The 13,521-nt window shown below is 35.4% G+C and overlaps 1 protein-coding gene across 2 annotated transcripts; it reads right to left on the reverse strand.

The window, feature by feature from the left end:
* Positions 1–321: 321 nt before the first annotated feature.
* Positions 322–6,786, reverse strand: LOC104213645 (probable methyltransferase PMT2). 2 transcript variants are annotated; one of them, XM_070159990.1, is made up of 8 exons: positions 6,473–6,784; positions 5,957–6,037; positions 4,809–5,463; positions 4,475–4,685; positions 3,830–4,124; positions 2,277–2,651; positions 1,653–1,730; positions 322–915 (listed from the first exon to the last, which is right to left on the reverse strand). In XM_070159990.1, exons 3-8 carry the CDS (start codon positions 5,454–5,456, stop codon positions 687–689), a joined length of 1,836 nt encoding a protein of 611 aa, XP_070016091.1. In that variant the 5' UTR covers positions 5,457–5,463; positions 5,957–6,037; positions 6,473–6,784; the 3' UTR covers positions 322–686. The 2 variants fall into 2 exon arrangements, with proteins under 2 accessions (XP_070016091.1, XP_009761475.1); XM_009763173.2 differs by lacking the exon at positions 5,957–6,037 and having other exon boundaries at positions 6,473–6,786.
* Positions 6,787–13,521: the final 6,735 nt, after the last annotated feature.

The raw sequence follows: 13,521 nt of genomic DNA on the forward strand, positions 1-13,521 counted from the left end.
TGAAGCATTGGTTTTTTTGCTGTTTATGTTGTAGATCACTGGTTTTAGTGCCCTTTCATTTTATGTACTTTTGCTTTTTCTCAAGGATATATCTTCCTGTATGTTATGTTGAAAATTCTCCAATTCTGTAATTAAAATGTACTACTCCGTACCTGCTACACTTTTCCAAAATATGAAACTATTTAAGCTCCAATCACCTAATGTAACATACTTACACCATCTACTAGAACCTTAATAGCTTTATCTATCTGCATTTCCCTACTAAAAACTGGATCAAGAGACAAAGATACAACTCCACACATTCTCTTGAAGAAATAACGCTTTTCGAATCGAGATATCATATAAGAAATAAACAAGATTCAAAGGTCCCCTTTGATTGAACACATTACAGAGTCTGTTTTTCGAGGGAAGGAAATGTTTTTCTAAGGATTCTTGAAAAGCTTCATAAATAATCCTATGTAGCTCAGTTTTTAGTATCATTATCTAATGAAGACGATGAAAAGGCAAAACAAATACTCTGGTATAACTTATGGAACCATCAACCTTAAAGATACGCCGTGGAGTCTCCTCCTAAGGACCTTGCTCGATCAAAACTTTCTCGTGGTGGCATAACCGTGGATTTGTAGTCGTAAACTGTTGGTCTTCTTGATCTACGAATTCACGGATCAGACATCTTCGGTGGCATTTCATTGCGAGGATGTTGTGGAGTTAAGAGTCCAATATTGTTTGACAGCAACCAATATTTTCTCAGGAACAAGGGGACCGTCCTCATGATCCATCAATTTGAAGTTCCACCTCATGCCTCCTATTATCTTCTTCACCTTGATCAGTACATCTACCTCGTCTCTAAGAATGACAGCTCCTTCTGGACGCAAAATACGGTCCATCTCTAAGAGAATGTCTTCAAATTCACACCTGTACAATTTGATAACAGTCGACACAAGAATGTTAAAATGCTAATTTAGTCCAAGCCATATCAATTAGTACTATTTTTTTTCGTATCTCCATTTCATCCGGGAATTTTTCTTTCTTTGGCTGGGGGTCACTAGTTGGGAGAGACGTGAGAGACCAGAACGACAAGTTGGCATCACTATTTCAATAAGAAGAACGCAATTACACACGCAAACTTGTGCTGGTACGTCAAATATCAGTCATTACACCATACTTGATCTTGACAAGCTTACTACCCTAAAATTTTAAGTAGTTAACCATTTACTGTCAGTCTATATTTACTTAAGCCACCTTCCTTTTTATCGTATCCCAATCAATTAGACCCTTTTACTTAAATGGCAAAGTTCCCTTGGTCCAAGTATTTGGACCAATTTTAGGTAAAATAATTTCTATTGTTTCAAAATTCAATTGGTGTCAGATTAACCAACCTTCACAGATGCAACTTCGTCTACACACCTACCTCTAATACAATGACCAAAAGGACTCCTACAATTTCCTCTGCTTGGTCAGGCGGAAAAAGGAATTTGTGCGTAGAAGCAATTAAGTCATCGTTACTTAGTAGTCAACTAGGCATGGCCAACAATAAGACCTTTATAAACGAGCTGCAATAGCCACAGTGCTACTAGGCTCTTTATGTCATTGAAGAACATGCTAAGAAGTAAATTAACAATAAAAACAAAATACTGAAGATAAAAACTTACTTATCCTTGTATAAACTGAAAAGGCCACTAGCATGAATGAGATCATACGTCCTTGGGTATGTAGAAAATGCTTCACACCTGAATCAAAAGATTACTGTATGATCAGAGGATAGCTTTCTCTTCGACATACGGAAGAGAAATAAAAGAGAATAAAGTAAAAATATACAATATAACATTTGTATCTCCTTGTAAAAAAACAAAGATAAATCTGATACAGGCTCAAACAGCATACTGTATTTTCTTGACATCCCTTTTGCTATTTCAATAAAGCAAGAATCATTTCTAATAGAAACAAATGAAGGAACCTTCTTTTGTTTTTTGTATATATGTGCCTTAGGTGCATTTGTGAAAAAATTTCACAGAATCTTAAGAGATGATTACATCAAACATGAAATGTGATCTGAAGTTTAAGGCCTCTCTTTCTGTTACATATTTAACCCGGTAGAATCTGATTTTATTATCCTCTTAAGCTTTAGACCTTAACATTTTCTCTACCTAAGCTAGAAGTAGTAACGCAAATAATGAAAGCACAAAGGAATATTAATATCAGGTTATATATCAAGTGCTTCCTTTCATATGACAATTCTTTTCAAAAGATAGGGCTGTTTCAATAGTTTTACATACCAGTCGTGATAAATGCCAATTAGTCCCCGTTCATATATAACTCCCAAAGTATTCTTCTCAGCTATTGTTGGCATAACATTCATAACCCAAAACTTAGGAGAGTGAAGTGCTGCTGCAAAACCTCCTAGTCCAGCGTTCATGTCCATAATGTTGCGGTACCTTCCGGTGTCCAGGAGCTTGTTGATCTTTTTATAAGCACTTACGTGTTTCTTCCATTTCTTGTTGTCTTCCTGATATTTCTCAACAGACACTCCTGAAACCTGTCCATTGGCAATTCTCGGGGGAACAGCATAAAGTCTCTCAGGGAATGGCTTTAGACTCTCGTCCTCACCGTTACCATTGTTTGGTGTTATGCATGTTTCCATTTTGTTGTACCTGAAACCAAAAAGGCAACAATAATGGATCAGCCATGATCTTGATTTTCGACACTGAATCTATATGAGCACAACAACAAAGTCCAATGAATTGGCTGCCTCGGACAAAACACAGTAATCATGCATTTGAAAATAAAAATTATTTTAGGGTTGTATATACCAATCCTACTGTTATATCACATTCAGCACGAAAAAAGCCATCTATGATAAAATCATTAAAATGTGAATAACTTTAAGTTCTCTGGAAATCCTAAAACCAATAGCTGCAAATTTAAACCAGTTAAAATACTCAATTCTATCAGAAAACCAGTTTGGACAAAGATAAAGCAACGGTTATTTTATATCCGATCATTAAAGTAGATCACAGCTGTTCGTCATGCAATTAGCTATAAATTATTGTATTCCTGCGGGTACATACATTGTGTTCAACAGAATAAAGCACCAACTGAACAATTTCAGCTGCCATAATAAGCAGAAGAATCATCGAATAATGAGATGGCCAGAACTGCTAATAAGCGAATAGGAGAACAGATTAAAGTGCAGAACAAGTTATTTGAATTGTTTGTAAGTACACCAGAGAAACACCAATGATGGTCAAACAAGGGTGTAACTTAAATATGAAGGAAAAATGTTTCTTTTAAAATACTGCTTAAATCATTAAAGAAAATTTTGAACTGATAGTAACGTGTCTAATGCATTAAAGAAGGGGCCCAGGCTTGGAGAGTTGAGATAAGTTATAGCATGCACACTAAGCCACTGCACATCAGCGTTCGTGTAGTAAGTTAGCAATGCAATATTCACGTTATCAGATTAAGGCAAATGGATTTCCTGCATACTTGGCAAATCTTCTGCCACCTAAACAACTTAAATCCGCATTACTGAACCGTCTTGGCATGCTATTAATTCATAAGAAATAAGTTTCTCAAGCTCAAGTAATTCTAACTGGTGACATGTTCTAATTTCTTTCTAAGGCACCACAAGAGGAAACCTTTTTCACAGTAGAATAGAGCTGCAACTCATGGGAAGCATGAAGCACATTCCAACACATTTCACTATAATGGCCAAGTTTTATTTAGAACCAATTATGTTATATTATATGTTATCTATAACAGTATTTCGTTATAGCAGCCAACACTACCATTATAGAGAGGTTTGACTGTATTAAGTACGATGACATACCAGACGTTATCTGGATCATCAGCTTTACAAATTCTAGCTGCCGAATTTTCTTGTGCAGAACGGCATGAGTCAGCATCCATTCTTTTCCGCCAAATAGCAGTCTCGCCCTTCTCAGATATCTTCTCCCAGCAAAGAAGTTTAGCTGCCTCTTCAATCTTCCTTTGTTCTTCTTGAAGGTCCTCCTTGGGTCGTTGCCAGGCCTTATAATTGGTTTTCCAGTTGATAGGAGGTCCAGAAAGTACCCAGTAGCCTCCAGGTCTAAGAACTCGATCAACTTCCATCATGAGGACTCCATCTACACGATGAACGAACAAAACATGCAATTAAAAACCATTATCAGAAAGTAATAATTCGGTAAAGGATAATCACATTTTTGGGCCGCCCTAAAAAATAATAACCGGCAATATATATTTTGTATATTAAGTATAAATATACAAAAAAGATAGAAATAATATACATACAGTATATTATACACAAAACCAGTGTATATGTTTTGTATATTTGGGCTAGCGCCCATAAATAATTTCGGCCAACATGCCAAAAATGAAAAAAGCCCTTCGATAAAACATAAATACAAACAAGTAAAATGTCTTCCTTATTCTAAAAATTTAACCATGTTTCTGGATATCAAGACGAGATGCATACCAGCAGCTCCCCAAGGGATAAGACAACGAGAACAATGAGCCATATCAAAGGCTTTAGATGGATATGGCATTTTGATTGTTCCTAGTACACCAATAACAGCAGGAACACCCCTTTCCAGAGCAAACTGAACCTGAGCTTCGTGCGAGTCTCTTGGGGCAAATGACATTGCTATGACATTCCTTTTCCAAAGATAAGCGCCCCAACTTGCAACCTGGCACGATTTGAGAAATTCTTAGCCAAAAACAGCAACAGAGTAACAAAACACTTTCCATGTAGGCAAGACAACGGGACATTCTTTAGTGAAAAGTTAAGTTTATAAAGCAGGAAAACATACCCCGCAACCAGTGTCCAAAGCAGTCCGAACTGTCCCATTTTCGATAGGGACTACTGAAGCAAGCTGATCGATATACTTATCTGCTCCTTGAGGAAACTGTGTCCCTCCTCCCGGGAACCTAAACACGTTACCCTCATATTGAACCCAGTTCTGGATGGCTTTCTCAACCGTCAAGCTCTTATATGGAGCATTGGCATAAGGAACATAATCCCGACTTTTTGGCCATGGAAACGGGGTAACATATCCCTTAGGTGCTGGAATAAGGCAATGTAACTTCTCCTCTTGAGGTGGACAATGCCTTTCTCGGTAGTTCATATTTTCCCTTGGGAAGGTCATCGCACGCTTTTGATCTTGACATGGTGTGTAATCAGTGTACTGAGGATCACATGGTTTGAGTTCTTCGACTTCGGATTCTGACTCATCAGTACCGCCTGCCTCGCCAGCATGACGAGTCTCAAAATTGAGATTTGGTAGTATATCACAATTCTCACCAGCAGTCTTGGTAACTGCCAGAGCTATACTATCTCCTTTCCCGAAACCGCTTCTTTGCCATGCTCCAAGTAAATAGAAGAAGCAACATAGACCAGCTACTATAAATATTGATACAGAAGTCCTAGTCCTATTATCCCCTGCGTTTTTGTTCGCCATTGCAGCCCTGAAATAATTGTAATAACTTAGTTAGGAGTGAAAAGGATGCAGATGCACATTTTGCTGCAAGTTCGTAACAGATGCAAGGCAATCAAGACATCACAAATTGCATAAACATGGCCTTTGCCTTTCATTAGTTAGAAGGAAAAAAAAAACGCTTGTTGCTAGATCAGAGTATGATAATTGGTTGAGTTCTCAAGATCATATATTTTTTATACATAATCCTCCAAAGTTCCTCATGTTCTATCTCCATGCCAATCATTTCAACCCAAATGCTATCTAAGTTCCTAAAATTAGTTGAAATCAACGGAGTATTAAAGAGTGACATCAGATGAAGCTCATGTTCTCATCACCCAAGTAGGATAAGATGGAAACTCGAATAGCAGCAGATCTAAGGTAGTGGGAAACCAGCATAACTTCTCAACGTTCAAAGTCGGACACCCAACAAAGATTGGATCTTCTATTTTATGATGATGGTGTACGAGACAGCTTGTGTTCACCTCGACTAACATGAGATCTCATGGTGCTCCTACCACTTCGTTAACCATTAAGCTACACCCTTGGCGCAGCAAAATCTGGATCTTTAAAACACTCATAAGAATACAAGGATCAAAGTCAGATCTTTTACAGGTTTGATAATTATGGCCTACATGTACACTAACAGTCTTATCATTAAACCAAACTCTCAAATAACAAATCTTTGCTCCAACATAGTAAAACAAAAACATCACTAAAACAACAATGCACTGCCAAAGAAGAAAGTTGAAGCCAAGAATTACATGACACAATAAATGCTCAAAGCACAAGTTTTAAACTTAGCCAATCTAAACCAATGATCAATATTACCTAAAAAGACACCAGATTTAAAATATAAATGAGTTCAAAAACGTTTTTCAAACAAATCCCGCTTGGCAAATAAATCAAGTAAACCAACAAAACCAGAAAGCCAATCTAAATCACAAAGTTGCATTGATTGAATAATAGATCACAGCTAAATAGAGGATTAAAGAACATACCAATGGCATCAAAAAGATTCCAACAATTCCTTAATGATCTTCCAACTTTCCCCTTTTGCAGACAAATGTAATCAAAAATCAACCAAAAAAAGAATTTAGCAAAATACCCCACTTCAGAAAAAAAACCCAACTTTGATTCAAAGAAAATGTTTTCTTGATAATCTCTCTAGCATATATATAGATCAAGCACTCGTACAAGCACGTCTCCTTCTCTCTCTCTTTCTCTCTCACACACACAAACACTAACAGAGACAGAGAAATAGATGAAAGTGAAAAACTGGGGTTCTTTAATTATGCTGCTGTTTTATGTTATGTTATTAATAAATCATGTCCCCGCGTTTGCTATTTAGTCTAAAGTGCGCACCAATGAGATCTCAGATCTGCAATAGGTCCCACGCGCGTATTGATTGGGGAAAATTGAAGATGTGGGACCTACCGGACATGTTAAGATCTAGGAAAGACTATGCAGTCGGTGCCCATGAATCCACTGTGGTCGGATTGTTACTAACCTCCCGTTTGGCCATAAAATTTGGGAGTTATTTTTTAAATTTTATCTTCAAATATTTGTTTGTTTATAAAATTTAACTATTTTTTGACAAATTTTAAAAACAAAATTTTTAAATCCCAAAAACTGCTCTAAAATAATTTTTGAAGTTTTCTACTCATAAAACTTCAAATTTTTTTCAAGTAATATACATGTTCAAACACAATTTTATTTTAAAAAATTTATTTTTCATCTCATCTTCAAAAATTCATTTTTTTAAGTTTCAACCAAATATATGTCCAAACGCTAGCTAAATTTAAGGTGAAACTATTGGTAGTGCAAGGTAATTATGTTTGGTAAAATAATTAAGGTGTGCGTAAGTTTTTGAGTTGAATATTACTATTGTCCAAATAATTCATGTGCAATTTGTCCCAAAAAAATGTTTATTTTCAAATATATTTCTCCATCCGTCCCAATTTATGTGACCTTGTTCAAATTTCAAGAGTTATTCTTTGATTGTATTTTTTATAGATTATATTTTTTATGTATTTTTTTAATATATAAATTTTATTCGAAAATTTACAAATTTTATTTCAAATTTTACGGTCATAATTAAGAAGTTTAACTCTCGGAATTTGAATGGTGTTACATTAATTGAGACAAAGAGAGTAATATTTTGTCTCACATCAAATAAAATTACTAAGATCGAGAGGTCTCGCATTTTATCTTTGTTGCAATACGAGTTTATCACCAACTTTAATATTACTCATTTCATTCTATTTTATATCGTAGAATTCAAAGTATGAGGGTAAAATTATTTAATTTTAGTATGAATTCGAATATGAATTTACAAAATTATTTTAAAAAGTTACAAATTAAAAACTATACAAAGATATTTTAAATCACAATAGTATATAATTTAAAATATTTTAAAAATCATGGAAAAAGAAAGCCTTTTTGACGGCTATTAGAAACCCGTATTTTAGTCGTAGTTTGCACTCCAATTACTATACTTTACTTGTGTTTGAGCTGAAATATTAGTGTATTGCATTTATTATGTGTTTTATGCCTTGCAGGAAGTGATTCCGAGCTATTAAGATAATTTTGAGCTAATTTGAACAAGTTGGAGCTTTGAAGTATGAGTAAAAGTTCAAGAAATTAAGTCGGGATCATGTTCGGGGGTCGAGGACCAAGTCTGGATATCAAAAAGTGAGAAAAAAAGATTAATTTGAGAAAAATACAATATGTGCCGCGGGGCTCAGGGTGCTAGTGCAAAATTACTGCATAGTGAAAAAAATCAACTCTATGAAAATTCTCACTAATGTGGCGCATGTGGCGGCGCATGGCACGATGCGCTAGGGTATTTTCGCGGTCCAATTGTCCCACTTCGAGTTGAAAAGGGTAGCTTTATCCGTTCTCGTTCCTACATGGTATAAATACACCAAAAATACGATTTTAAAGGACTTTTGACCTACGGAATGTTGAAAGAGCATTGGAGACTCAAAGCACAAAGGTTCATCATTCTTTCATCAACTCAACACCGAGTTTGGATTGAATTCATGTTTTCTGATTATTCAACTTTATTTGTGATAAATTTCTCGATGAATATGGAGTAGGTTCCCTTAGGGTTTGACGGATATGGTGTTTTGATTGATATTTGTGGATTTTAACTCTAGTTCGTTGCTTGATTTCATTTATGGAGCTTTGAATTGTTTGCAACTTTATTCACTAGTTTATTTAATCGAAAGAGGAATATTGTGGTGATTATCTTGCATTATTTTATTTGGTTTAATTCAGTGATTCTCTTAAGTAATCGAAAGAGCTTTTTGATTGTTGATTAAATCAAGTTAAGAGAATATTCGAAAGGCGTTTTCCTGAAGACCAATCCATTAACGCATGCTTGCATATTTTCATAGTGCTTATATTAGTTCACCTCGTAGAGTTAAGATTTAATCGAGAGAGGAGTATTGACTACACATTTGAACTAATCATCTAGTGAATTCGTGAGAATCATTAGAACATTAGAGTGGATTGAACTAAAGTTAGATCCCAAATAGCTATTTTGCACCTATCCTGTCATGACCCTTATTTCTCCTATTGATATTTCAGTGTTGCTCAACTCTTGTCTTCAGTGATTAATTGTTAATTGTTTTAGTTGCATAGTTAATTTTAGTTATTAATCATCTTAACCAACGTGTTAATCATTCTGAATAACGTTAAGCTAGAAATAACTTGAACATTGTTTAAATCCAATCTCTCTATAGACGATAATCATAATTATACTATCTTTGGCTAGCGGACATTAATTTTCGTATTTGTCTTAGGCTCGTCGCCGCTAAAATAGTGATTGTGTCACTGCGTCTTTCTTTGTTCCGTTTTTATGTGATATCATCTTTTTAGCTTGTTACAAAAAGACCGCCTTTCTTTTTATTTACTCTATATTTCTACAACCATAAAATTCCTTTTTACATGTAAAAGATAACAAATTTTTATTCTATCACATTCATAACTAGTCAAACAATTTCACATAATACGAGATAGAGGGACAATATTTTTTATATTAAAAGTAGCCCGATACACCAAGCTCTCGTTATGTATAGGATCCGAAGAAGGGCCCCGGATAAATATAGTGAAGGGATAGGTGGTCTTTTTATTGAAATAGCTGAGATTATCGGAAACCCCCTCTGAATAGGGGTAAGGTTAGCGTATACTCTACCCTCTCAGACTCCACTCGTGAGATTTTATTGGATCTATCTTCACAAGGTAGAAAGATAAGTTTTATACTATCTTCCACAAACCCAATTATACTGAATTTATTATTGCTGTAGTCGACAGAAATGCTGCAGATCACGAGTCAATGAGATATTGATGATTCAGGTGCGTTTGATGGTAGCTGGGTAGGGGTCCTTATGATGTTTGATCTATTTTGGAAGATGGTCCAGGGACATGGTGTGGACCACGACATAGGTTAATTTTCCCTCTTTCATGGGAGCTTTTGACGGTGGTTTTACAAAAAAAAAATAAAAAAATATTCAATTGCCGAGGTAATAATTAGGTGAAATTAAGAGCATGAGTAGAAGGCTGGATCTTAGAACTTTGGAGATCCCTAATTTGCGTACTGTTTCAGGAAAGACACGGAAAACTAATAATGTTTCATAAATAGTGTCACTTTATTTAAACTCAATAATTATTCAAGAAATCATAGAAATTACGCAAAAACTAATACTGTAGAAATCATTATTGTAAAGGTCTCGCGACGTTTGTTTGAAGTTTTCGAATTTTAATGTGTTATTTGAACTAATCTTGAAAAAGAAGCTAATTTTTTAAAATTTTAAAATTCAATTCTCATTCGGAGAAAATTCATTTCAAATTTTTATTCATTTGAAACAAAAAATCAATATTTCTTTTTAAAAATTGAAATTTTGCCAAAAATTAGTTTTTGAACTTGATTTTTGACAAACTCAGTTTTAATTCTTCAAAAGTAGTAACTATTTTTCAAGAACCAGCTTACACGGAGGCGGATCTATACTTTTACGTATGAATTTACAAAAAATTAATAACTTTTGTTCAAACTTTGAGTATTTATTAAGGAATTCACAAAATATTTATAAATATTTATTGTGCGAACTTGAGATCGTTATGAAAACTCATAAACTTCAAATTATTAATTCGCCTCAGCTCAAAGCAATTTTTGCAAAAAAACTAAAAAGGATCCTCTGATAATTTCAACTAGGGCTGTGCATTTGGATCGGATATCCGAAATCCGATCCGATCCACTAAATTTCGGATTTCGGATTTCGGATTTCGGATATTTGGATCGGATTCGGATTTGATTTTTTAAAATTTCGGATTTTCGGATTGGATTCGGATTTGTATAGTTTAAACCCGATCCGATCCGAAATCCGAATTTATTAAGGAAATAATAAATAATAATATTATATTTAGGGTTACTTAGGTCACCTAAGTCCTAACCCTTATTTCATTCACAGCCCTAGCTGCCTCCGTCTAATTCTCATAAACAAATTTCTGATGTTGCTGCGTTCTGCTTTTCACTTTCTCAGTTAACACTTAACCCTTCTCACTTTCTCAGTTCTCACGCCTCAGCAGCTCAGACTCAGTCCTCACTCTCACTTCACTACTTCACAGCTTCAGTCTTCACTCTTCTTCACGCCTCAGTCCTCACAAGTCGCAGACTCGCAGTGTCGCACCCAGAGACTGCTGTGCTGGTGTTGCTCACTTCAGTCTTCACACGACGCCTCAACGCTCAAGCTGGTCCCTCCTGCTCGTAGTTTCCCGGCGACCACACTGGTAACTGGTAAGACACTAAGAATTGATGAAATTCTTAAGAAAGACACTAGGGTTAGGTCTCTTTGTTCTCTTTTATTTCTCGGATAAAATTGATGAAATAAATTGGGGGTTTCACTCTTGATTTTCTTAAACAGAAATAGACCATACTATACTACTATTTTGAATCCGATTTTAATTTTAATTTTTTGTTTTGTTTCGTAGATGGAAGATGAGGTAGAGATGGTGAATAAAGTTCAAGCCCTTGTAAAATGTGGTGAAAGTGGTGCTTCAAATGATTCCACAAGCAACGTCGAATCTGATTTTGGTTCGAAGAAAAGAAAAATTATGAAAGAAAGATCAGTGGCTTGGCGACACTTCAGTAAGTTCACTGATGACGAGGGTGTTAAAAAAGCGAAATGCAAGTACTGTCCAGAAGAATATGTAGCTAACACCAAAAACAGTGGTACAAGTAATTTGCTATCACATCTTCTCAAGTGTCCGAACAATCCCCACAAGCCGGAGACAAGCCAGACAAAATTAGCTTTTCAATCGAAAGGTCAAACAGGTGATGTCTCACTTATCCCTTGGAAATTTGATCAAGAGGCATGTAGGAGGGCTTTAGCTCGTATGATAATTATAGATGAACAACCCTTCATTTCTGTTGAAAAGGATGGATTTAGAGACTTCGTGAGAGCTCTTCAACCTTTATTTCATATTCCATCTCGTACTACTATGACTAGAGATTGTTTTGAGATTTACCATGATGAAAAACTTGCTTTGAAGTCAATTTTTAAAGAATCAAAACAGAGAATTTGTATTACGACTGATACATGGACATCAATTCAAAGAATTAACTATATGTGTGTTACAGCACATTACATTGACAAGAATTGGAATTTGCATAAAAAGATATTAAATTTTTGTCCAATTACTAGTCACAAAGGTCAAGATTTAGCTAGTGGTGTTGCTAAGTGTTTACTTGAATGGGGGTGGATAAAGTATTTACTGTGACAGTTGATAATGCAAGTTCTAACGATGTCATGGTTAAAGAATTATCCAAACAATTTACTAGATGGAACACTAACTTGATGGAAGGTAAGCATGTTCATGTTAGATGTATGGCTCACATCATCAATCTAGTTGTTCAAGATGGGTTGAGAGAAGGGAGTGTGTCTGTGGAACGAATAAGACAAGCCAAGCTGTTAGGTACATTAGACAATCTCCAGCAAGATGGAAGAAGTTTAAAGAATGTTGTGATCTAGATAGGATAACTTCTAAAAAATCATTGTGCTTGGATGTTCCTACTAGGTGGAACTCCACATATTTGATGTTGAAGGTTGCTACAGTTTATGAGGAAGCCTTTACAAAATATTGTGATATTGATTATGGTTTGATGTCATGTATTGCTAACTGTATTTGTGAGGATGGACAGCCGGCAGGTCCACTTTTAAGTAGTGATTGGGATAGTGTAAGACGTATTGTAAAGTTTCTTGAAATATTTTATGAACTCACCTTGAAGGTATCAGGTACACTTTATATTACGTCTAATGTGCACTTTCTTGAGATATGTGTTGTTGGTTCTTCTTTGAAAGAGTTGATGCAAAGTGAAGATGCTACCTTGAAAGAAATGGCAAATAATATGAAAGAGAAGTTTGATAAGTATTGGGGGATCCACAAAAGATGAACAAAATGATTTTTATTTCATGTGTGTTTGATCCACGCCACAAGTTTCAATCTCTTTCGTTTGCTCTTGCTGCCATGTTTGGAGAAACAATAGGTGTGAAAATACAAATTGAGGTGAAGACATACATGGAATCTTTGTTCAATGTGTATGCAAAGAAGAATGGTAGTTCTGGTTCATTTCCATATTCTCCATCTTCCGGTTCATGTCCATCTTCTCCATCTTCCCCTAGTTCATGTCCATCTTCTCCAACTTCATCTACTTCTTCATCATCGCTTTCAAAATTCATGTTAGATTTAAAGAAGCATAAGAAGGGTGAAGGAATTGATTCTAAAACAGAGTTAGATAAATATTTGGGTGAAGATGTTGAGGAAGACTTTGAAAATTTTAAAATTCTGGGGTGGTGGAAGTTGAATTCACCCAGATTTCCCGCACTTGCTGAGATGGCACGTGATGTGCTAGCCATTCCTATTTCTAGTGTTGCCTCAGAATCAGCCTTTAGTACCGGTGGACGCATACTTGATCCATTTAGGAGTTCATTGACACCTAGATTGGTTCAAGCTCTTGTGTGTGTCCAAGATTGGCTTCGAAATGAAT

Source organism: Nicotiana sylvestris, chromosome 10 (assembly GCF_000393655.2).
Source record: "Nicotiana sylvestris chromosome 10, ASM39365v2, whole genome shotgun sequence".
Classification (NCBI taxonomy): domain Eukaryota; kingdom Viridiplantae; phylum Streptophyta; class Magnoliopsida; order Solanales; family Solanaceae; genus Nicotiana; species Nicotiana sylvestris.